At 40.8% G+C, this 26,407-nt stretch overlaps 1 protein-coding gene across 1 annotated transcript in view; it reads right to left on the bottom strand.

Moving 5' to 3' along the window:
• RGS17 (regulator of G protein signaling 17) overlaps positions 1 to 26,407 on the bottom strand; it is a 37,246-nt gene that overhangs the window by 2,874 nt on the left and 7,965 nt on the right. Inside the window, exons 3-4 of the mRNA XM_086625113.1 lie at positions 7,953 to 8,042; positions 5,772 to 6,006 (exon numbers count right to left, since the gene is read on the bottom strand). Coding sequence (XP_086481239.1) covers positions 5,772 to 6,006; positions 7,953 to 8,042 — 325 coding nt within the window. The remainder of the gene's footprint in view (positions 1 to 5,771; positions 6,007 to 7,952; positions 8,043 to 26,407) is intronic.

Below are 26,407 nucleotides of genomic sequence, written 5' to 3'. Positions count from 1 at the left end.
GGCAGGAGCAACTGGCTGATGACATCCACACATATGCAGTGCATCAAGTTTGTGAGCAGGTTTGTTAAATCCTAAGTCAAACAACACTTAGTGTTTGAATTTTAACTGCAGGTTGATCTTAGCTTAAAAAGACAGCTGAGCATTCAGCACATATATATGTACTAGAGATATTATAAGAAAAAACTCATTATTAGCTTGCTGCACTGGGAGTTATCTCACTCCACAGCAAAAGTATACACTATGGCACAAGAGAAGATAATGGAGCTATAAATTGCTGTTGGCTTCATTCATATGAATGAAGTTGCAAATTGTTACTGAAAGCAGTGCAGAAGTAAAATGTAGGAAGCAAGGTCCACAGTGAGCATAAATTAGCACAACACCATCGAGTAGAAAGTCAAAGGCAATGCACAGAGACAAGGCAATGGAGCTAAAGGTACATGATGTGGCCTAAGAAAGACTCTTCTGCAGTGCTTATATATTTCTATATATCTCTATTCCAAAACATGGTTCAACAATGGATGATTTTTCTTTACTCTGGGTGAAGACCATTTCAGAATTTGTCTATTTCAGTTTAAGGGTTGAAGAAAATCTTATATCATTTCCTAGATATTATCATACCTGTCATTAGAGAAAATATGTGGTCTCAATTCCTGGACTCTCACATAGGAATAATGAGTGAAAATTTGAATTTTATCCCAGATAGCCATTGCAGCAGATAAATCTATGATTCTCATTTAAATTTCTTAATTTTGGTGCCTTTTCTCCAGAAATCCATTTGCATTCCTTCTTTCATCTCTCTGGCAGGCATGTAGCAATACTAAAGAAGCCTACGTATTTCTCAGCCATCTCTTACTGGAGTTTCTTGAGTCTTAAAGAGAGCTTTGAGGTGATGTGGCGAGTGATGCTAACTGGCCTGGCACCTGTGTCTCTACTTTTTCTGTCCCTTTCTTTCCTGATTTAATGTCCATATGTCCTGGTTTTGACTAGGACAGACCTAGTTTCTCTTTTTAGCAGCTAGAAGAGCTCTGTGTTTTGGATTAAGTATGGGATTCATAGATTTCATAGATTTCTAGGTTGGAAAAGACCTTAGAGATCATCCAGTCCAACCATCCCTAATCTCCCATTAAACCATATCCCTAAGTAGTTCATCCACCCTTTTCTTAAACACATCCAGGGATGGGGACTCAACCACCTCCCTAGGCAGCCTATTCCAGTGGCTGACAACCCTTTCAGAGAAGAAATATTTTCTAACATCCAACCTGAATCTCCCCTGACTAAGCTTATACCCATTTCCTCTTGTTCTATCACCCAACACTAATGTAAAGAGCCCTTCCCCCACCTCCCCACCATCCCTTCTCAAGTATTTGTAGGCTGTAATCAGGTGTCCCCTCAGCCTCCTCTTCTCCAGGCCAAACAGTCCCAACTCCCTCAGCTGCTCCCCATAAGTTTTATTTTCCAGCCCCTTGACCAGTTTAGTCACCCTTCTCTGGACCTGCTCCAGGAGATCAATATCTCTCTTAAAGCGAGGGACCCAAAACTGGACACAATATTCCAGGTGCGGCCTCACCAGTGCCGAGTACAGGGGCAGGATCACTTCCCTGTTCCTGCTGATCACACTATTCTTGATACACGCCAGTATCCCATTGGCCTTTTTGGCCACCTGGGCACACTGCTGGCTCATATCAAGCTGGTAGTCAACCAACAACCCCAGGTCCTTCTCCGCCAGGCAGCTTTCCAGCCAATCTTCCCTGAGCCTATAGCGATGCTTGGGGTTTTTATACCCCAAGTGAAGGACTCTGCACTTGGCCTTATTAAAGCTCATGCCATTGGCCTCAGCCCAACTATCCAGTCTGTTCAAATCCCTCTGAAGGGCCTCCCTACCCTCGAGCAGATCGACACAGCCTCCCAGCTTGGTGTCGTCCGCAAATTTACTGAGGGTACATTCAATCCCCTCATCCAGGTCATTGATAAAGATGTTAAACAGAACTGGACCCAGCACTGAGCCCTGGGGAACCCCACTGGTGACCGGCCTCCAGCCGGATTTATCCCCATTTACCACCAGTCTTCGGACCCGGCCATCCAGCCAGTTTTTCATAGATTTCATAGATTTCTAGGTTGGAAAAGACCTTAGAGATCATCGAGTCCAACCATCCCTAATCCCCATTAAACCATATCCTCAAGTAGATCATCCACCCTATTCTTAAACACATCCAGGGATGGGGACTCAACCACCTCCCTGGGCAGCCTATTCCAGTGGCTGACAATCCTTTCAGAGAAGAAATACTTCCTAACATCCAACCTGAATCTCCCCTGACTAAGCTTATACCCATTTCCTCTTGTTCTATCACCCAACACTAATGTAAAGAGCCCTTCCCCTACCTCCCCACCATCTTTTCTCAAGTATTTGTAGGCTGTAATCAGGTGTCCCCTCAGCCTCCTCTTCTCCAGGCTAAACAGCCCCAACTCCCTCAGCCGCTCCTCATAAGTTTTATTTTCCAGCCCCTTGACCAGTTTAGTCGCCCTTCTTTGGACTCGCTCCAGGAGCTCAATATCTCTCTTAAAGCGAGGGACCCAAAACTGGACACAATATTCCAGGTGCGGCCTCACCAGTGCCGAGTACAGTGGCAGGATCACTTCCCTGCTCCTACTGGTCACACTATTCTTGATACACGCCAGTATCCCATTGGCCTTTTTGGTCACCTGGGCACACTGCTGGCTCATATCAAGCCGGTAGTCAACCAAGACCCCCAGGTCCTTCTCCGCCAGGCAGCTCTCCAGCCACTCTTCCCCGAGCCTATAGCGATGCTTGGGGTTTTTATACCCCAAGTGAAGGACTCTGCACTTGGCCTTATTAAAGCTCATGTCATTGGCCTCAGCCCAACGATCCAGCCTGTTCAAATCCCTCTGAAGGGCCTCCCTACCCTCAAGCAGAACAACACAGCCTCCCAGCTTGGTGTCGTCCGCAAACTTACTGAGGGTACATTCAATCCCCTCATCCAGGTCATTGATAAAGATGTTAAACAGAACTGGACCCATCACTGAGCCCTGGGGAACCCCACTGGTGACCGGCCTCCAGCCGGATTTAGCCCCATTTACCACCACTCTTTGGGCCCGGCCATCCAGCCAGTTTTTAACCCAAAGGAGGGTGTGCCTATCCAGGCCAGCAGTTATCAGTTTCTCAACCAGAACACTATGAGAAACTGTATCAAAGGCTTTACTGAGGTCAAGGAAAACTACATCCACAGCCCTTCCCTCGTCAACCAGGCGGGTCACCTTGTCATAGAAGGTGATCAGATTTGATTGGCAAGACCTGCCTTTCATAAACCCATGTTGACTGGGCCTGATCACCTAGTTAACCTGTATGTGCTCATTAATAGCACTCAAGATAACCTGTTCCATGACTTTGCCCGTCACCGAGGTCAGACTGACAGGCCTGTAGTTCCCCGGATCCTCCTTCCGCATTTTTTTGTAAATGGGGGTAACATCCGCCAGCCTCCAGTCCAGCGGAACTTCCCCAGTGAGCCAAGACTGTCCAAAGATAATGGACAGGGGTTTGGCAATGACATCCACCAGCTCTCTCAGGATTCTCGGGTGGATACCATCAGGCCCCACAGACTTGTGGGCATCCAGCGGATGAAGCAGATCCTTGACCCGTTCCTCTTGGATCACAGGAGCTTTGATTTGCTCTCCGTCCCTGTTCTCAGACAGCATAGGCCAGCTCACCTGGGAACTACTAACCTTATTATTAAAGACTGAGGCAAAGAAGGCATTAAGGACCTCAGCCTTGTCCTCATCCCTAGTGACTAACATACCCCCAGTGTCCAGTAGGGGCTGGAGGTGATCTTTAGCCCTCCTTTTGTTATTAATGTATTTATAGAAGGACTTTTTGTTGTCCTTTACGGAGCAGGCTAGTCTAAGTTCCAGTTGGGCTTTTGCCCCCCTGATTATCTCCCTACATGCCCTAACTTCCTCCCTGTAGTCCTCCCTGGACGCCTGCCCATTCTGCCAAGACTTATAGACCTCCCTTTTTCTTTTGAGGTGTTCCCAAATCTCCTTGGTCATCCAAACCGGTTTTCTACCCTGGCGACTCGATTTCCGGCACACAGGGACAGCTCGCTCCTGTGCCTCCAGAATTTCCTTTTTGAGGAGTAACCAGCCCTCCTGCGCTCCCTTACCCTTGAGAGCTGTCTCCCACTGTACTTTATTAACCAGACTTCTAAACAGTCCAAAATCTGCTCTCTCAAAGTCCAGCTTGGCTGTTTTAGTGCTCCCCCTCCTAACTACTTCCCCTAGAATAGAGAATTCTATTATCTCATGGTCACTATGCCCCAGGTGTCCTCCATCCATCACATCTCCCATGAGACCCTCTCTGTTCACAAACAGCATGTCTAGGGGAGCACCTTCTCTAGTCGGTTCACTGACCAGTTGCGATAGGAAGTTGTCCTCCACACGCTCCAGGAATCGCCTAGACTGTTTTCTGACTGCCGTGTTATGCTTCCAGCAGACATCCGGTAGGTTAAAGTCACCCACAAGGACAAGGGCTAGTGAGCGCGAGACTTCCTCCAGTTGTTTAAAAAAAAGTTCGTCAGCCTCACCATCCTGATAGAGTGGCCTGTAGCAGATTCCCACTACAATATCCGCCTTCATAGGCCCCCCTTTGATTTTTACCCACAGACACTCCACCAAGTCATCCCCAACATTAAACTCTAAGCAGTTTAGACCTTCCTTTACATAAAGGGCAACCCCACCACCTCTCCTACCTCTCCTATCCCTCCTGAAGAGCTTGTAGCCATCCATGGTAGCACTCCAATCATACAAGTCATCCCACCATGTTTCTGTGATGGCAACTATGTCATAGCTTCCCTGGTTAACGAGGGCTTCCAGTTCCTCTTGTTTATTGCCCATACTGCGTGCGTTCTTATAGAAGCACTTAAGTTGGGCTCTTGACCCCATCGCACCCCTAGGGGGGGTAGCTTTAATACCTATGCCGTTATTTATGGGATTATTTGCTGTGAGAAGAATGTTGATAGCACACTGATGTTTATAGTTGGCACTGAGACCTCAAGGACTTTTCAGCTTCCCATGTTCTTGCCAGTGTGCAGGAGCACAACAGGCTGGGGGGTAGAATAGCTGGGACAAAGGGTCGACGACTTCCCTTATGACTTGAACTTAGATTTAGGATTGAGGGCTAAATTGGCCAATGAAATATTCCATATCATGTAACATCATGCCCAGTGTATAGATGAGGGTTGACTGGAAAGAAGGGCTTTTGCTCTTCTGGGGGGCTCTCAGACTCTTGGGCTCTCTGAGTGCCATCTCTCTTGTTCTCTTTCCAGGCCTCTCGCTCATCTGGGATTGCAGTGTTAGGACTTACCTGTTTTGAGATTGTTTGCTGGGATAGGACAGGTGTTGGTCACTGGTTGGTGTGCAATTGCACTGTGCACCACTTGTTTGTATATATTATTATCATTATATTAATATATTAGTAGATTAATATATTAATGTGGTTTTTTGTTTGTTTTTGTTGTCTTTTTTTTTTTCTTATCTCAACCCACAAGCCTCCTTCCCTTTTCCCTTTAATTCTCTCCCTATTTCCCCCACGCGGCTGTGTGGTGTTTAGTTGCTGGTAGGGCTAAACAATGACACCATACTAAGACTTTCATCCGACAGATCAGGCAGACTTTCAGACCCCCATCTGGCAATCCAGGGTATAACATTTCTGCTCCAGAATAACACAACAGAAAATGCAAATGTAACATTTACAGCTTTACCTCTTTTGGTGATAGTATAGAAATGTAATCTTCATATATAAGTCTTGCTTTTTCTTCAATAACTTTCTTGTTCTGTTCCTTCTTTAGATCTTCACATGCAAGCCAGAAAAGCAGGTTCTCCTCACTATATTCTGTTCGAAGAAACTCTCTGAAAAGGTTCCTCCCAGCTGGTGTTTTCATCATCTTGTCAAAATTCTGAGCCCAAGACAAAATTTCATCTGCTGTAGGGTTTTGGCTGCAAAAGGAAAGTATCATTACAAATATGCTTCTATTTTTGTAACAGTGTTTTCATACATTCATCCAAAAATTCTCCTTTCAACTGCACTTTAGTCCAGAGTGAAAACTGGAAGCAACAAAACTTCAGCAGTGACAGGGGAATTTTGTTGACTCTCCACTTGTGCATTTATTACCTCAATAGCCCACTAAATGTTTTTAATGTTATGAGACATGCACTTGGCTTTCTACAAGTTTTCTACTAGTGTTGATAGCCATCAGACTCAAAGACAAAATCTCACTGGATTCCTGCCTCTGCAGTTAAAGGGGATGTGATTTCAGGGAGCTAGCAATGGACTCTCTTTCATGAGGGGTTTAGATGACACCTGATGTCCCTGCCTGCTTCTGGTGGTGTTTGGCCAATCACTGGCTGCCACATGATTTGGTTCAGGGAAGACAAGAAAAACAAAAGGCTCTTGGCAGCCAAGAGCATACTAATGAGGCCCAACAAAACAGTAATTCAGAGAGCTTTTAAATTAGCATATTTCTCTGTGGTTGTACCTAAGGGTTGCTAAGCTTCCCTCTGTTTGGTGCTATTGACCTGAATGATGATCTATTGGCACAAGATGTGATGGATGTTGCTGGCAAAACTGGAGAGAGAAGAAATGGGAAAAAGTGTTGCTGGCAAAACTGGGGAGAGAAGAAATGGGAAAAAGTCCTTATTCCCATTTTCTGAAGGAAACTTGGCATGACTTGTAACAGTGGACACACTGGATAAGTGATCAGAAGACTAACTTGTGCCACTAATCCATTAATGTACCAATGAATAGCTTGAGAAGGTAAAACTCCAAGTTACTTGATGACAATTAAATATAGTTTCAAACTTAATTCTGAGCGCTCACACTCCCCTTCCTGATAGGATCCTACACAAGAGCTTTACTAGCTGTTGTTAATAGATTCTGTGTGATCATGTTGCACAAGAAGTGGCATTTGTCTACATGATTTCTCTTCAAGTTCATTTATCAACTCCTACTCTGCATGCAAGGCAGACTGGACGACAGGAAGCTATTTGTGATAGCTTTTTAGCAGTCCAAAAGATCTAATAAATGAGAAAGTGTTTAACATTTAAACTATCCAGCAAAATAATTGTGATCTGAACAAAAAAGTATAAACATACAGACTGAAACGTCCTCTCTCTGAGGAGAGCAAAAAGAACCTGCTGAGGTGGATGGAGCTGACAAGCAACCTGTGCTCCCTCATTGTTTATTGGGAAGCTCTCTTCACTATAGTATTTTGTGGAAATTTCTGATGTCCTCTCATAAACAACCATGAGTACCAGTGAAGACAATGAGTTGTTTGGGTTGCTTCCACCATCAATGATATCCTCTAGAGTTGAGTTTTAATTTACTTTTTATGGGATTAGAGTACTCAAGGCCACTGATAGGTTAGCATTTTTCCCAACACAATAAACATGGGCCCAAGCTTTAGACAGAAATAGAAGCTCAGACTTTTAGCATCAGCCTGTTTTTCAAGGTGTATGTTTCCTTGGTTAATTCCAGTGAAACCGTAGTCCAAGAAGTTTTACAAAAGGTAGCACTATTAAAAATCTGACTGTGAAGTACACTTGTGCCTGTTAATTTTCCTTCTTGTCTCTCTAAACAGAAGAAAATGATTCCACAGGTAGCAGAAGCTTCTTATAGAGACCCATAGGTCTATGGAACCATCCATGAACCTTCCATTCTTCCCCACAGTTCTTCCCCACAAATAAGAAACTGTAAGTAAGCCTGACTTATAGATGTCTCTGCTGGCATTTCATTGTCAGGACAGATTTTGCTTCCTTTTGTAAAGAATTTTTTGGAGAAAAAGTAATTAAAAGGACATTCCCAAAGCATAAAAACCAAAGCAATTCTTGATATTAGTTGTAGGCAAATTAAAGATATTTGCTAGGCAACAATTTGCCCAACTTACCATTCTTCTATGACTTGGATACTCTCCATTTTGGTCGTATGTGTTGGCCTTCCTGCATTGTCTCCTCTATCTTCATTCCTAACAGTGAGGCTGCAATGTAGTACAACACTTTATTTTGTCTAGAGAAAGTTAATTTAAAACAATGACTATAGTAATGCCAAGTTTTAAAAGATATAAACCTATGTAAAGTGTCATTTTCACTCTTGCCCATAAATTTTTGGAGAGAAATTTTTGATAACTTTTCCCCTTAATTCTGATGAATATTCATTAACTGTTGCTATCAGCATGTCTAATTTTTCACAGGCTCACAGTTTATCTACTGAAAGATGGATAGAAACTTAGAGGTCACTTTTGGAGTGATTTCACTGAGTAAATTGAGAATATTAGTAACAATAAGGGTAGGGGGAATAAGAGTATCTGAACTGGACATTGACGAGGCTTTGGTGTCCCATCAGTTTTGGATGGTTGTTCATTCTTTATAAACATCCTCTTTTTTCTCTCCAGGATATGGTGGAAATAGATGGCTCAGATACAGAACTTAGCATGTGGCAGCTCCTTATGATTTCCTCCTCTGACCTAAATTTGTTTTTCATTCCAAAAAGTAAAACTTACTGACCTCTCAACAGAAAGGCATCCATTACCCTCGTATTACCACAAGCAAGGAAAAGAAAGACTTCCTTTATGTAAGGATGTTTTGGGGTTTTTTTATTTTATTTTTTTGAGCTGGTAACTAGCATCACTTATTCTTCTGTAAATATCTTTTTAATTGGATTTGCTTTAGTGGTAGTGACTTCCTCTGTGTGTGCTCTCTGTGAATGTTCTGGAACATGGCATTGCCAGCAAAAAATGACAATTCCTGACAACTACTGAAATAAAGCATGTTTGGAATGACATAAGTATTCATATAGAAAACCTGATTCCAATAATTAAGAAGTGGAACATGGTAAGGAGATGGAGATTTCCCTTTATCAAGTGGTCCCTAAGTGTCTAATTGAGAGAAAACAAGCAACTAAGCAAATAATCTCCTCTTCCAATCCCAAGAGAGCTCATATTTTTAATATTCAGTATTCACCATACAATGATTCTCGCAGTCATCCTAAATGGTGATATACAAAAATATGCTGGTAGCATAAAGCTTCTCCCACCCCCACTAGTCTGAATAACTTCTGCTCAGCTTTAAGAAGAAATCCCAGCTTTGAGACAATTTTAGCACAAATAACCCTTCTCTCTAGCCCCTCTATGGCTATGAGTTTGTTCAACACTTTTTCAAGCGTTTGGAAGAGGTAGTAGGTGATCTCAAATACTCTTCTGAAAACTGGAAGTTTAAGCTCCCAGGTAAGGCAGAGCACATATTAAGACTTAAACATTACAAAGACGTACACTTTCAAACGAAGCTGTTTGATACTGGTTGCTCCTTCACTTACCTGCCAAGACCTTAGTTCAGGCCCTTGGTCCTGCTTCCCCTGTTACAGCGTAGGAATGCAGCTCCAGTGCTGCTAAGGTGTTAGGGTGTCATCAACTGCTGCAGGAGAAACAACACATCCTGAACTCTGGGGTTGGCAGGTAAAAAGCCTTTCCGTCTCCTCTGACCTGTTGCTCATCAGTCTATTGAGGGAGCACCCAGGAAAGCCAACGGGAGTTCCGTATATAGGAGAAAAAAAAAGGGACCATCCACTTTCTGTCTTGTAATCTTTAAGTCCACACATGTAACTGCTTAGGGTCACCTTGCATCTGGCTGGAGCACAAAGTTGGGGTGAGGGAGAAGCAGGGAAGGCACAAAACTGCTCTCTCTCCCTCCCTCCCTTTGTCCTTTGCAGTCCAAGGGTAAAGCAGCATTTGTCTTCTCTGCTGGTTGCAGAGAACTAAGTGTCCTTCAGTTCCATGGAAGAGTAACACCATGGAAGGAGGAAACGGCTTGTGCAGGTTGGGAATGTAAGAGGGTATATTCACCTGAGCCCATCCAAAAGAGAATGAAGCTGCCTGTTTTCTTTCCTCCACCACATGAGCAGCAGTTAAGATGTATCAAGATAATTTACTTGTCGGGCAGTGGACATCCAAGGTTTGGATGCAGAGTCTTACTGGAAGCAGAAAGTGACTCATCTGAGAGCAGTTAATTTACATTGCAAACTTAATTTGATGTCTGGGATCAAATACTGTTTGCTTTGCTCATGGAAAATCTCTGCCATACTTAGGAAAACCAACATGGGCTGATGAAGGTGGAATACAAGCAGTGCGTGGTGAGTAAGAAAGAGAAATGGGAAAATGGAAGAAGAAAGCCATGTTGACTTCATTGCACTTTTTTATCCAAGGAGTAATGGATAGGCTCTATACACTCTGATTTTCTACAAGACTAAATCTCAGTAAAAAGTTCAGACAGTGGGCCCAGAGTGTAGCCTGCAGTCTTCTGGTATAGATACCAGAGTGCCAATGCCATGTGCACGCTTGGCCCTAATTCCTTCATCTCACCATTCATAGTTGGAGTTCAATGGCTGAAGTTAGTCAGAGTTGCAAAACAGGGAAGGCTCTAAAGAAAGAAGTGTTATACTTGGTTGGAACTATTTCTCAAGTTTGGGTATTGTATTTAAAACTGTGCTAAATTTATAACACATCTTGGCCTAAATCCTGCATTATGTTTCCAGTGACAAACACTAGCACTACATTTCAGCTTTTATTTATCTACATCTGTCAAGGGTGGAGTTCCATCGGATACATTACTTTTGATATGCTTTTCCTGTGAAAGAAACCATAATTTTTATACAGAAGTACATTCAATTCAGACATGTTCTGTTTTCACTCAAGGAACTGGTTCATGTTCGCTTAGAAAAAAATTAAATATTTACACATTTGTGACTGCAAGGCTAATTTGAAACCAACCTTTAAATAACTCTGATCACAATAAGAGATTGCTACCTTTTACCTCAAAATGACAACACTGCACTGCTATTTTCTATGTTGCTGTCCTCAGCTGAAAATACCCTATCTGTTCACATTTCTCTGTGGAATTCAGCAGTCCTCAGCAGCAAAGGCACCCTGCATACCTGGTGTCCTTGATACATTATTTCATCATGGAAGATAGCTGATTATGTCAGAAGAAATATGCTGTATAATGTAAAACTAAACAGAGTAAAACTAACAGGATAAAGATTAACAAAAAGATCTTACTCAACAGTTAAGACTTTAAGAAGAGGAAATTGCAGATATGCCTTATCAAAAGGAAGTTAAATGAAAGGGAGGTGTTCTAGAGAGACATCTTATGTAAATTAACATATATGGTGACATTATTATTTATTAATTGGAGTACATCCAGCAGATATCTTTAAAATTTGGAGATGTAAATTACCCACAATAAAAGCACAACAAAACTACTATTGCCTTAAAAAGAGAGAGTTTGGGGTGTCTGAAGGCAGAGGTTAAGTGGAAAGCACAAGAACTGATTTGTTTTCTGTTCTTATGGAAGGTTTGTTCTGTCCACTTTTATGCTGATTTTATTATACTCTGGAGAGTATGGTAAAAAGTACTTCAGTAAATCCAAGTGGCCTGAGCTCGATGTACCTTTCAAATATATCTTGGGTTCATGACTTCTACAAAAAATCCATAGTTTCTTTAACTACTGCAACAGTATTATTATGAGTAATATCTGTTTGGAGTGAGTGCATTTCTATTTTGCAGCTTCACAGACTTTATAAATAAAAATGTTAATGACCAGGTATTACTTGAAGAAGTATACGAAGTGAACAAATTACCATATATAAGGTTAAACTGGTCCAGGTTCCTACTTGATGTGTTTTTGGATGAACTACTGGAATTCAGAAAAGTAATCTTTATTTATTTAGCTACTATTATTTGTCTGTTAATACTCAGGTTCAGCAATTAAATAATTGTTCTGTTGAGTAATTACTTAGCTAAATCAGTATTGCGGGCCACTGGTGCATGCTAAGGTAAAAGGCTAAGCTACCTGGATAAAATTATCAAGAGAGTTGGGCTAATTTAAGAGAAAAATCTCACTGACTTCCTCCAGGTGTTTCCAGCTGGTGATTTTAGCCTTTTTTTAAAGTTGTTTAGTATCCCTACTGCTGCATTTACCTTCTACTGCCATTAAAAAACTTAAAATAATTTAGAACTTGGACCTGATCTTTCATTTTCTGTATATCCTGTAAACAAATAGTCTTTAATTGCTTCCCAAGGGTCAGATTCTTGTGTACCAGTAGCCTAAATCTGGTGGATCAGTGAAATTACTGTTACCACTATGTCAAGGACACAGTGCCATTTTAACAGGTGCTAAGATTAATATCCTGCCCGTACATGGCTAACACCAGTTACTATTCACTCAGGTATTTTCTCATTTATGTGCATCATATGCAGTATATCATCACAGTATTTTGCAGTTATGTTAGGCATTGAAGACAATGCGACAATTAAAGCCTCTTGCCTTTGTGGTGTTTTTTGTGCTACCATGCAGATAAGGAGTAGAAATCAAACTGGGACACTTTCAACTAGTTGGTAGGCTATTGGGTTGCCATTCAGGAGATCTGCGCTCAATTCCTACTTCTTGGCCGAAGTTTGTAGATGCTAAGCCCTCCAGGGCAACAGTTACATTTTAGGCTGAACCTGAGCATGTCACACAGTAGGGCCACAAGCCCTCTAGCCACCACTGTAACACAAAAATCTTCCTTATTCCAGTACAAAGGCCACATGAAGTCAGGTACACCGACAGTATTTGGTTTTCAGATGAAAATCAATATTCAGTTAAGATCCTCTACATAACAGATGTTCTGGCACGTTTCTTTCATTGATCTACCCTTTGAAAGACTGTATCTCATGGGCACCACTCTTCACCCTATCCTATTTTTTATTATTATTGGCTCAAAAGACAAAATATTTTTAGGTCATAAATCCAAAAAACACTAAGGATTTTTTTCATGCTTGAGTCCAGCTTCCAGTGCAAGCAAGCTACAGACAGGACAAGGGGCAATGGATGCAAACTGAAAGAGGGGAGATTTTGATTAGATATAAGGAAGAAATTTTTTACATTGAGGGTGGTGAGGCACTGGAACAGGTTGCCCAGAGAAGTTGTGGATGCCCCATCCCTGGAAGTGTTCAAGGCCAGGTTGGATGACGCTTTGGGCAACCTGGTGTAGTGGAGGATTTCTCTGCCCATGGCAGGGGGGTTGGAACTAAATGATCTTTAAGGTCCCTTCCAACCCAAACCATTCTATGATTCTATGATTCTATGATTCTATGAACTTAAATAAAAGTGATTTAGTAGCTGTAGATTAAGAGGAGGCTTTCTTAAAAAAATACAACTCCCTTCCCACAAAAACCAAAAGAGATCAAGATTTAATTGTGATTTTAAAATTCCACTGGTAGATGATGCGAAATGGCTATTCACCTAAAATGTTGACAAACACAGGTTGAATTTACCAAATAGATTCAGATAGGAAATATTGTTTCAGGGTCAATTTGGAGGAGGAAAAGCTCTCCTTTAAACAAGCAGGTTAGTGCACTCATTCAGGATTTGAAACACCCTTCCTGTGGGACTGCAGTGGGTTAGATGTCTTTCAAGCTGTTTTGCTGGAGCTGTTACACTTTGGTGAAAAAAACCAGAATACTCATTACACAAGACAGAAACAGGAGACTCTTAACGGCAAATCATTGTGTAATGAATACTTTAAAGCATTTTATATAAAGTACAAAATTTTATACATCATTGAAGGGAGAGCCTGAAAACAAGAACATATGATTAGTGCATTTTCCTGAAGTGAGGGGAAGGTGCTTTTGAAAACTTTGAGACAAAGATGGGCACCAACGCTAGATCTTTTATCAGCTGGGTAAATATCTCCACTCTTCAATACAAAGTGAGGTACCCCTGCCTGTCTCCAAGCTCTTTGATTCCTTTCCTTTTATTGTAAGTGTCTTGCTTACAACATGCTATATGAACAGAAACATATTTTTCCTGGTTTTAATTCGGATGCAGAAAAAGTGTGTGCCAGTATCTTTTTCATTTTCGATTGTGGTTCAATCTGACCAGACTGTCTTCAATGCTGTGGTTCAACAGTCAGTCATTGAAAAATCAATTGCGCGCACAGCTCTGTTCACAAGTTCACTCCTACATGCTGAGGCAGGCTCTCTGGTAGAAGTCAGAGATGGATGTGATCCCCGTATGCTGTGGGATAATGCAACAGACAACTATACTGGCATTCTTTAATTTCTTTTATAAAACTAAAGATAAAATTATTTTCTAATAGCTGGAATATTTAAGTCTGAGGGCAATGAAAACTAGTCAGGGCTGTGTTTGTTTATGAACAGAGGAGCATGATTATTTTGCTATACCATATAAAGCAATAATAATGAAAATAACTGCAATATTATCATGATCCATTCATAAAGAACAATACAGCTATGTAAAATCTCAAAATCACTTAGATTGGACTAGATATTTCCATAGGCTCAAATAAACTTGCATTATATCCTTCAGGCTGCTGGCTGTATTTGAGAGAAAGGGGATGCATCAGCCATCAAAGCCATATGTTGTGGTCTCTTATCTCTGACCTCTGAGAATTTATCTCCTTGTAAGAATAGCAAGATAGACTAAAGCACTTAGACTGTTGCAATAATACCAGGATACGCCAAGCAGAGAAGGGCAGAGAAACTTCAGCCAAATGAGTGGCACTGAATGAATTCCAGAGCAGAGGCTTGGGTGGAGACCTGGCGGTCTGCAAGGCCAGCATAAGTGATGTGCACTTCATCCACAGAAAGACGTGAAACAGTAAAAATTGCAAACTTGGTATTTCTATGTGTCTGTATTGGTAGTCTGCGAGACACTTTGGAGAGCAAGGGTGGTCAAGAGCCTTCGGAGTCATTTACTTAAATTGATCAGAATCTGGTCTTAACCAGCAGAACATGGTAATTTTTGTTTCAAGGAAGAAACAGGTCAAAAAAATGTGAAGGATTCATTTTTTTAATTAGTGTCCCATCCTAGCTCTTTAATGAGATAAGATTCACAGATCTTCACTGAATTCAGTAAAGAAATGTAGGATGTAAAATTTTATACTGAAAACCAGTTACTTTAGGGAAAAATAGCTACATCCTTCTCTGAGTAAAAAATGAATTGTCTTGTGCTTAAAACTAAATGATGGAGGTTGTGTTTAGTAGACTGACACAGGAAAGCAGTCTGTTGGGGAAAAGCCAACAATTACCATAAGGCTATAATCAGCCTACTTGGCAGTGTCCGCTGAAACTATAAACTCCTTTCAAAAAGTCCAGGTACCTGTGGTGCTAAGTTTCCTGAGTGCCAGTTACATTTGCCTTAGGTGAAAAGATGGTGCAAGAGACGTGTATAATCCAAATTGTTTTTAAAAGAAAAAATCAAACAAGCATAGACTCCAGCTTGGACTCAGCTGTTCTAGAGTGAAAAAAATATGTATTTGCAAGGAGAGCTTATAAACTTGAGGTCTGATTCTGCAAGCCTTACCTCATGTAAGAAAAGAACCCCACCAGATATTTTTTGGTTTTGTTTAAATAATTCAAGTATTTGCAAGGTTAGCATCCTGGAGATTTTGAATTACAGCTAAAAACCCTCTAATGTTTCAAAGCTTCAGATGGGGGAAAGAACGTGGAGTCACAAACCTCCTAGGTCTCTGTTCAGCTTACACTGTGATCTCATCATTTTGATGTGTAACCTTAAAAGCCACAGTGATAACCGGCCTCTTTTTTTTCCTCATAGGTCACAAAAAGTCAAATAAAATTAAACAAATAATAAAAACAGAGGCCTTTTCTCTTCCAATGGCTAGAAAACATTCAATTTCTTCCCTTCTAATTTTCCTTGGTGGTATTTTTCCCCTCAGTTTAGTTTGCTATGCTGTAGCGTGGTGTACTTTTCCTTTTTTTCCCCTTTTTTCCATCTCTTTGTTCGAAGAGCATACAGCTGAGAAACAGTCTGTAACAGACGGTTGGGCACTTGTGTGTGCCGTGAATGTGCTTTCAACTGAAAGGCGCAGTATCTGCTCAGGATCCAGTAACAGCAAATGCAAGCAGACTTCTGGCTCCCATATGCACCTTTCTGCATACCATAAATCCTATGGGCCAAGGGGTAGCTCAAGGTGGAAATTTTCTGGTCTGAATTTTGCCGCTCCGGATGGGTGCAGAAGCTGTTTCACAGGCCCTTCCGCTGGGGTTTTATAGAGAATGCAGCTGACTGGAACGGAGTTTGTGTTCCGCACAGATTTGACAGTTAAAGATAATTTACTTCTGAATTGGATTTTCCACAAAAGAGCGTTTGTGGAAAAGTTTAAGATTAATGAAATTTCATAATTTGTTTTGATGGTTTTAAAAATAATTATTATTACATTTTAAGATTAAATAATCAGTTTTCTTGGTTTCATTCATTGTTAGTAACGATTATTCTAACTAGTCTTTTGTAAGTAATTCTAGTTAATGTAATCAAATAATAGATTTAAATGAAATATTGTGCTTAACTTCAAAAGGCTCTTTAGAAAAATTACATTCTGTCATAGTAGATGTTTTTCCCAGTAAGCTTTCTGATTACAAAAGAGATTTTCTAATAAGAAAACAATTTGTCAGGAAATCTAGCAGCTATAACTTTTAACTCTATGATACCTGGAGTTTATTAGAACCTCATCTCTCAGAGTCCTGCAAACAGTGAGCAGCCCCACCTTTCAGTCAGAATCACGTTTATACTAAGAACAGTAGAGAGAAGCTTGAAGAGCAATGCCTTACAGCAACAAAATCCTAAAACACAGCAAAACCGGCATTTGTGTTTTGGATTATTTTGAAGTATCCTTGCTTCCTTAAACTGGTCTTGAGATTTCTAGAAGAGCACATTGATGGTATGGCTGTGGAGCATGTGGACATAAGAATAAAGAGATGCGGCCAAAACCCCCTGTGCCTACACACAGGTATCTTGGCCTGTTCGCTGCCATATTTCTGACATCTATGCTGTAGCAGCAATCCAAGGTGACTGAAGGAGTTGCTGATAATTCTCCTGTCTTTGTTCCACAGCACTGCTCTCGCAGTGCTACTTAGACTTTTCTGTGTGCAGGAGCAGCTTTTAGCCCTGTGAGATATTTGAGAGTTTAAAAGGAAATACACTTAAAACCGCTATCGATGATCAGGGTCCTACCCTTCTTCCTTGTGAAAACCTGGACTAAGGTCTGTGAATTCTTTTCTTCAAAGGCTTATGATAAGGCCAGCTCATCATTGTTCAGAGTTGGGAACTTCCCCATGAAAAATAAGGAACTTCTCAGTTCATCTGAGATCATATGTTTCTGCCACACTTTGAAGGTGGGGGAGAGCAGGCTGAATTTCTTACTGCTTTTCGATTTAATGCTCCCTTAATACTGTGCTGGATTTGGCATAATTGGTCAAAGTCATTACAGATTCAACTATAAACCATAACCAAAAAAGGAGATTGTTGGAAATCGAGGTTTAAGATATCTGGAGCATCTCAGGTTATTAAGGTCTTGTCAGTTAAGACATTTAGCTCTGTCCTGATAGTCTTATGTTGTGCTACTCCTCAGCTTGAGTAAAAGCAGAATTGAACCCAAGTGCTTAAGAGTATAATCATCTCTTTGTTAATGGGAAGTCTTGGCCGAGGTTTTGGAGTTTATGTAAGATCATTATATAAGGTTATTAAATTGCATCCCGCATGCCACTGTGAAGGTAGATCATCCTTACTGAAATATGAAGGCAAAGTTAAAGTAAGTCATAGAGGGATGTATCAGTAAAGCAAGTACCTAAAAAGGTTTAAGCAAATCTGCAGTGTTCCACTCTATTCCCTTTCCTGTCTATTTAATGATTTAAAATGTAATAGATCTAAAATCTGGTAACCTTTTCTGTTCATAAGGGACAGTTGGACTAACAGTCTCATTTTAAAGCCATGAGTTATATTCTCCTGCTGTATATTTCCCATAAAAGTTGAATTTAGTGTACATTTGACAGACAAGCTTTCAAATTTGTCCAAACTCTGCATTTTCCTTTTGGGTACCATGCAGAATTTGAAAGCAAAGGCTTGTAGAAGCAAAAATCCATGTGTGAATACATCTTCCATCACAGATGGCTATTTGCAATGTGATCTTTGATGTAGTTTTTATATTGATTCTTTCTTCTTTTAGAAAATGTTCAGAAGTGGATCAGTATTGGGAAAACTAACCTGCTGGAAACCCTCTGACAAAAGGGACATTCTCCTAAAATACTCACAAACATATCCATAAATGTGTTGCAAACATTTAAGAATTGAGTTTAGTCTTTCCCAAGTTGAACACAGAATAACAAAATCACAGAACGGTTGAGATTGGAAGGGATAGAGCTCTGGAGATCATCTTGTCCACCCGCCCTTCCACAAGCAGAGCCACCAAGAGCAAGTTGCTTGGGATCATGTCCAGATGGGTTTTGAGTATCTCAAAGGATGGAGACTCCACAGCCTTTCTGGGGAATCAGTGCCAGTGCTCGGTCACCCTCATGGTAAAAATGGGTTCCCTGATGCTCAGAGGGAACCTCCTGTGTTTCAGTTTGTGCCCATTGCCTCCAGTCCTGCCAATGGACAACATCGAGAAGAGCCTGGCTCCGTCTTCTTTACACCCTCCCTTCAAGTATTAATTCACATTGATAAGATCCCCCTGAGCCTTCTCTTCCCCAGGCTGAACAGTCCCAGCTCTCTCTGACTTTCCTCATAGCAGAGATGCTCCAGTCCCCTAATCATTTTAGTGGTCCTTTGCTGGACTCTCGTCAGTACGTCCCTTGCAAAGAAGAGCCCAGAACTGGACACAGCACCCTGGGTGTCGCCATCAGTGCCACGACCAACACATTTACTACAATCGTATTTAAAAAAAGACTGCAATTGGGTAATATTTTGGGGGGCTACTTAAAAATATCCAATGATATTTACACTTCAGGATGACTTCAAGGTGAAGAAGGAAAATGCTCTCAAAAGTCAATGCAAGCTAAAAGGTATGCAGAAGGAGCCTGGTCCTTTTAATAGACAGCCTGCTGAAATTGCTTTCCTCCTCCGTTCTTGTGTGACTGATTTAAACTACCTGGCTACAGATATTGCAGCTCAGCAGGCATCCAAAGGCAGATGGAAACTACCAGTGTGCACCGTACTTGAACTTCTGAAATAAAGGACAGCATCGCTCTCAGACTAGCACTGAACAAAAGTTTTAACTGTGCAAGAGGGGAAAGAACTGGTGATTTAAAGCAATCAGACTTTCCTAAAGTCTCCTTTTTCTCAGATGTATTTTGCTCTTCTGAAAATCTGTAAGAAAATATGCTTTCTGCTGGATTCTACTTTAAAGAGATTATACTCCTTTTACATAATGATAGCCACACCAGAAGCTATTAAAACTTTTGGACACTCTTAGTACTTTCTAGGAAAAATTTTTGAGATTTTTATTCTCAGACGTGGAATGTAATTTCCGTATAGGTAAGAAATCCATGGCTTGCCAAAGTTTGCTTGCCAATGATTCCTACTGGTGTTACTCTAGCTTTGTTTCATTACTGTAGAGCTGGTTTCTGCTTTAGGCAAGATTCAACTCAAGGGTGTATTTCTCTTGTCAGGTCACCCAACAGATCGCTAGTCTGGCTGTCAGCTTCATTCCTTCCTTCAGAATAATATTACCATTCATATTCCATCTTGTACAAAGGATATATTTAATTACTAGACAATCTGCAGTGTCCTTACTCCTGGCTACAGCTATTCTGCAAGCAATTCCTTCATATATTTGAGACAATTAAAAGTGGCAGTTGTCTAGTGTTCAAAGAAATAGAAGCTGTACTCTTTGAAAGGGTAACTGGATGAATAAAAGCCCTCCAATCCACTAGCAAGCAAGCCTAATGGTCTCAATTAGTTCTGACAAATGGGCCTAGTCTCAGTTTGTGTAGTAGCTGTTTTTATTATTCTTGGTTTGCAGAGATGAAAATAGCAGTAACAGTAAAGAATTGAGCCTGATCAGAGTCACTCCTTTGATTCCATAGATTTAGTTGCAGTTTCCAAATGGGAAGAGATGCCTGGGAACATTCATACTAAATTCACATTTTTTTTTCTTTTCATAAGGTGTTGTAAAGTTCTTCAATTAAAGACAGCTTTATGTATTTTGTAAAGTATAATTCCTACTTGATGTTTATGAACACCGTTTTTTATGAAATTAGCCTGGACCAAACTAGTTTACGTTTATCCACATTACAATCAAACAAGATAGGGGATCTTTCACTTAACATCTGTTCAACTAACAAACAGGATTGAGAATCACCATGCCAATCTGTATATTTACAGGCATCTGTTTTGATGGATGTTAACTGCTGTTTTCCAGATTTTCTGTTAGACAAGGCCCTGAGCTGGGAAGCACTTTCAATCTGGATGTCATCAGGAACTAAAGATATCCATTGCTCCATAACGGGTGCTCAGCGTCTGTCAGTATCAGGCCCTCAATCAGCTGCTTCAGCAGAGCCAGAGTTGCCATCTAGACAAATATATGTGCTATGGAATTATTAAGGGCAACTAGACAAGATTCACATCTCCTTTGTCTTTCTGCCTCACATAATGAACGTCTGACCCACTTTTCTAGGGACAGGATCTCCATCTTAGAAGTGTTATCTACTAGGGGTGCAGACTCATTTCCATGATACATTCTCTCATTTTTTCTCTTAAAAGTGCTAGACATTTATTCCTGTTTTAAATGACATTTTAAACCGATTTGGAATGATACATGGTTAAAAAATAAACCTTTGTAAGATGGAAATTTTGCTGCTAACAGACTTAAGTAGCCTATTTTTTTTTTTTCCCTTTTGGCTTGGAACTACAGACCGCATTTATTCTTGCAGATAAAATGGGCTGGGAGAGTTCTCTGGCCCTGAGGCTGACTGGCACCACGTAGCCCCCATCCATAAAGCCCAGACCCAAAACAGGGTTTCTGCACTTGCCACAGGTCATTGCCTGAGATGGTGCTCTTTGGCACTGGCCAAAACTCTGCCAGGGAGTTAACGCTTGCTAACAATTTAACTGTGTGGCTGATTGCATGAGCCCATATTAGACTCTGGCCCTGCTTAGTTTACTAGTATAGACAGAGCCAGTGTGTTCCATTTGGATAATATTTTTTTGTTGGTTTTTCTTTTTGCAATGTTAATTATTAAGTTTTTATTATACTTCATGATGAATAAAGTTCAGAGGATTCTCAAGGCTGCCTTGGTGCCTTTAAAATGTCACGATCTATCAAAATGCCTTACTTCAGCTTATATTTTGATCTCAGACCCATTTTGACCTTTCACACACTTCTCCATTTCTGTGGTTTTCCACAGACTCCTGAGTTAATGCATCTTTGTGTAAATACATAATTGTTAAATTTGCAATAAGGAAACAAAAAATCCAGCCCAGACCCTATTGAGGGAGATTTCAAAGGCTCCAGACTCCTAATAGCTGAAAATCACAGTGTAAACTGGACTCAGGCATCCTCAGCACTCTTGGTTTTTTGCGTTTTCTTTTTTCCACAGCAACAGTCAAGATGTGCTCTGGTGACAGAAAATCTGTCATAACATTACGAACCTTCCTTCAGCCCCTGATCCGCAGACACCAAGCTGAAGAGCATTTTGGCACAGGCAAGTGGGAAACAGGCACGAGCAGCAAGGGAGAGCCAAGATGCTGATGCTCTGAACCAATTCATCTTTTAAACAGCCTCTGAGGAGACATCAAGCTGCTCTACCCCAATGGAGGGGATTTTGCCATTGCTTTCTCTCCCTCTAGTCTCCTCAAGAGCAGCTGTCCCTGAATACGCTCTGTGTGCTGCACCTGGGCAGAATCAAGATCGTTTTCTAAAGTTAACTAGATGTAGTCTGCTATCTCCTTCTAAGGAGCTACTGTCACCATCTTATGTGCTGCTGAATTAGAATGAGCCTTGTGTAATCCCGAATCCCCTCTGAGCATGTATTTATTCTTCAATTTAGGAGGATTGCAGCTCAGATTTATTTTTTTTTTTTCATTCCAATTTTCTTTACAGAATTGTTTGCTTGAAATAGGACTATTTTTTGCAGTTAGGCTGATGAGGGTTTCTTATCTTAGTAGTATTATACACACACTAATCTATGCATTTGGTTTGTGAAGATTCAGAAATATTTATTAAAAATTTCCTAATACATTATGTTTATGTTCTATCCATTTTCTAACCTGCTTGTGTTATCACAGATGGGTAAAAATGTCAATAACTGCATGAGTCTCCATCTATTCCTCAAAATGAAATGAACTTTTAAATGAAGTTTTAAATATTAAGGATAAAATCCTGATACTAGGGAAGCTTGGCCCCGCGAGCCCAGGGCTGGTTTTGATGCTAATGACGATTCTACCACTGGCTCGTGATCAAAGTTAACAGACTGGCTGCATAAGAAGCTATTGCTCCACTCTTTGCATTAAACTTCTATTTTATTATGAGGAGGAATAAGTTTGCCTCATGCCTTTAAAAATAGAAACATTTATCAGTTTACGTGGAGTCAGACTCAGTTTACAGTTTTAAAGGTTTTTTCAAACCAGAGTTCTTTGTTGAAAATTAATTTAAAATTATTTATAGATGCTGAACATCTGTGTAGTGTCTTGTGTATCTTTGTGCTTCCACCATGATTTCACAGTAGGTCAGCAGTGCCTTAGTGCTGACCCCTTCGCAGACACTTGTTGAAATAAATGCAGTGCGTAGCTTACAGCTTTCTCCGAGAGAACTGCATGATTTTGATTTACTTTGCATGTCCCACAAAGCAATGACCTGCACCAAAGCCACTTCTGCATAGCAAATGATCTGTGGGAACTCGATGCTGCTGTGGGAGCTGGTGGCTCACAGCTCCTGCTGTTGCTCCAAGGCTGCGCAGGACCTTGAGCTTCCACAGGGCTTTGGAGGTAGGTGGCAGGGGGCTGAGAAGAAGAAAGGAGGAAGATAAAAGGTAGTGGATGAGCTTGGAAATTGGGATTTCTGGGCTGCTTTTTGATGAGGGAAGATGAGATTTATTTGATTAATTTAGAACAGGGTGCCACAGCGACTAAGGCAGGCTCTCATGAGATTTAACAAGTTAAGTTTCCTTTAGTTGTTTTGACATTAAATTTTACAGGTTGCCCAGAGAAGTTGTGGATGCCTCATCCCTGGAGGTGTTCAAGGACAGGTTGAATGAGGCTTTGGGCAACCTGGTGTAGTGGAGGACTTCCCTGCCCATGGTAGGGGGTTTGGAACTAGACGATCTTTGAGGTCCCTTCCAACCCTAACCATTCTATGATTCTATGATTCTATGATTTTTGTAAATTTTATTTCTATAGTCCTTTTAGTTTGCTGGTAACATTTTGATCTGCTGCATTCGCGTCCTACTCTTTAGAAGTAGATGCTGAAAAAATTATGGAGAACCAGTTCGCTGTAGGTAGTATACCCGAGACCTCATCTAGCATACCTTTGCACTTTATGGCATCATTTATGTAAAAGAAATGTGCTCTCCTCCTTCCAACAGCAGCGTTTCACATCTGTTTCCCAGAGAGGTGCAGGAAGTGATCAGATCTGCCTTTACTCATCACCTCTGGAGCTCTGGGATAAGCCATGTATTGAATCACATCTGAGGTATACTTGTGTTCTGGATCAAGGAGAGAGCAGACTTCCAGGAATTATTATGCTAACACTGACAATCTGGCCCAGTGTCACAGAAGCGAGCAAGCCCAGAGGTTGGCAAGTCAGACTGTGCAAACAAGCATGCACAGAGCCACCTGTCCCCAGCCTGCCCCGAGGACCTAAACATCCATAAAACTCCAGCAAAATCACATGTCCTGTCTGAATGATAAAGCAGTGTGAGCCTATTATATATCACGCCCATTAAGAAGACATACTTCTCCTTAGAAGACATACTTCTCCTTCTTCTTTAGAGATCATCCCTTTCTTTTGCTTTAAAGGAAAAATGAATGCTTTACTTGGGAATTATTTAATAAGTACTGCTAACATAACTTACAAAAGTATGGAAAAAATACCGGACAAGCTACTTATTTTTAGAGTGTCTTCTGCTTGTTTTTCAAAATGCTGAGAATTTAAATTTCTTATTTTAAGTAGCTCACAGAACCTTGACAGGATAATTTCTGAGGACTAAGTATTTAAATCCTTACCCCACGCTCACCCCATGGTGCATTCCAGTGACAACAGGAATGTCTGTCAGGCAGCTTTCTCTCATGGCCTCAGCACTGAAAATAGGATATGTGGACTTATAGACAAGGTGACTTAAGACTGATTTTCTAGAATATCACATTCGGTAGCTTGTGTGACAGGTCATATAATGGATTTTATCCAGCTTTAAATTCTACCTGTCAGAAGAACTGGTGCTCCTTTCCTAAGAAAGCACAAGTGCTGCCCATTTCACTGTGATGATACAGACGATACTGTCCCATGGATGCCTAAAGCATGAGTTTCTGTGCTAGCTAAGTCTACTATCCCTCAGAATAAATTATTCACCAGGAAAGAGAGAGAATGTTTTCATCTTTGACCTCTGCAACAATAAATGATAAAAACGTAAGGAAGTCCTATGATGTTTTAAAGTATAAAAAGGCTCAGAATGGAACATCTTTTCCCATTAAATATTTTTTAAAATATCACCTTCTATTTCAGTAAAATAAGAGTACAGTAGCTTGCACTTCTGTATTCTATACTAGAGTACAATAATTCTCAATGCAATTTTCCATATTAGCTTTTCTTGGGTGTGATGTCTTGAAAAGGTAAAATGCAGAGAGTTGAGTACATCTGTTTCAGATGTGTTGTCCTATGTGTTCAGGGAGGAAAAGAAGAATTAGAAAAATAGGTTTGTAAAAAAAATAAAGTTGAAAGCCAAAAATATTTTTCAAAATGAGTGCTTTTGTTTCGAAAATAAAGATTTTCTTTTCTTGCTGAAAGTTTTAACAAAATCCTGGACCCTGGGTGATTCTTTTTGTACCAGCCCACTTCTAGTATAAAAGTTCTGCTGCAGACAGGCATGGGAAGCAGAATATGGATTTTGTTTTCCACATATTTCAGAACATGTGGTTGTAATCTATTGCATTGAATTTTTTTTTGTTTCTGTCCTTTCTTTGCTTCTCTCTCTCCAAACTTTCTACCATAGTTAAATAAGATAAAGCAGCCATGACTATGACTCCCAGGGATTATCTTGTGTAGAGTCATGCAAAGCTTAGACACAATTTTTCGATGGCAAACTGACACTGAATATGCCAGAAAAAAATTATTAATCTCAAAGTACTAGAGAGGTGGGAAGTGCAAAAGAAATTGTTTTGGTTTGTTTTTTTCATTTAGAGTACCATGCACACTATCTGTTTGTTAGAAGGAGGAAAACATTGAACCCCATAGAGAAAAAATGTTACTATAAATTTAAACTGTATTTGTCATCTCATATTAATGGCATAAGTGACGGAAATATCTTCTTGTAGGCCCAAGTCAACTGCTAAACTCATGCAAGGAAAATGTTCCCTTTAATAAAGAAAAATATTTGTGTAACAAGGTCATCAGGAAGAAGTTTCAGACGTAACTCACAGAAGTCACAGGCAAGTTACAAGAACTGGAGGACAGAAGTTTCTTGCCAAGAGCAACTCTTGTTTACTGCCAAACTGGCAAATACCCTATCTTCCTTGGCATCTCTTGGGTGTGGGAAACTAGTCATGGAAGGGTCACAAGAAATCAAATGGCAGGCATAGCTTTTGCACAGGGCACAGCCCGAAGCTGCTGGACGTGTAAGTCCCTTTCCCTCTTCCACAAGAGTCTTCAGCAGTTGTTTTAGTGCCTCCCTTTAAGGTAAAGGCCTTCCAGCTTGCACATTTGAATTGAGCTACAGAACCAAGCAAAGCTGTGTGATCATCTTCACTTATCCCCTGGAAGCTGTTTCATGTCCCCCAGACTCCTGTACTGCTAAGGTCTCCTGCAGGGCAGATGTTAGATGCCTCCTGAGCCTTCTGTGTGTGCTAAAAGGAGAGGGATTGTCAGGCATCAGAGTATCCCAGAGCTTTAAAATTCACTGAGCACCTTACGAGAGGAAGAGAGAATGAAAAAATATGACTCCTGCTCTAGGTAGGAGACTAAAGAGGAAGCAAAATAAAATCGTCAGAACAGCCAACCTCCCTGTGCTAGCATCTTGAGAGTTTTTTTGAAGCGTGTGATTTACAAGTGTTTGCAAGAGTATAACTGGCTTCATGTCTGCTCAGGAAGCTGGAGTAATGGATTGCTAAATAAGGCTGGGAGGTGAAATAGCAGGCTTCTACCCTTACCTCACCAAGCTGAGCTCAAAATCGTAAAGCCATAGCACTACATACTAAATGTGCAGCTGTCTGGAGAAAGTGTAATTGCGGGAATTGCAGACTGTCATGTTAGGAGTCTTACTGCAGATTTTGCAACTCTCAGGCTACCCAAGTTGAATTGAAATTACACCTAGTAAGGAAGCCTTTTCTTATGTCTTCCATGGGA

This window comes from Tauraco erythrolophus, chromosome 2 (genome assembly GCF_009769465.1).
Source record: "Tauraco erythrolophus isolate bTauEry1 chromosome 2, bTauEry1.pri, whole genome shotgun sequence".
In the NCBI taxonomy this organism is placed as follows: Eukaryota; Metazoa; Chordata; class Aves; order Musophagiformes; family Musophagidae; genus Tauraco; species Tauraco erythrolophus.
The sequence above is the reverse complement of the archived record's forward strand: the minus strand, read 5'-3'. Positions and strand labels throughout refer to the sequence as shown.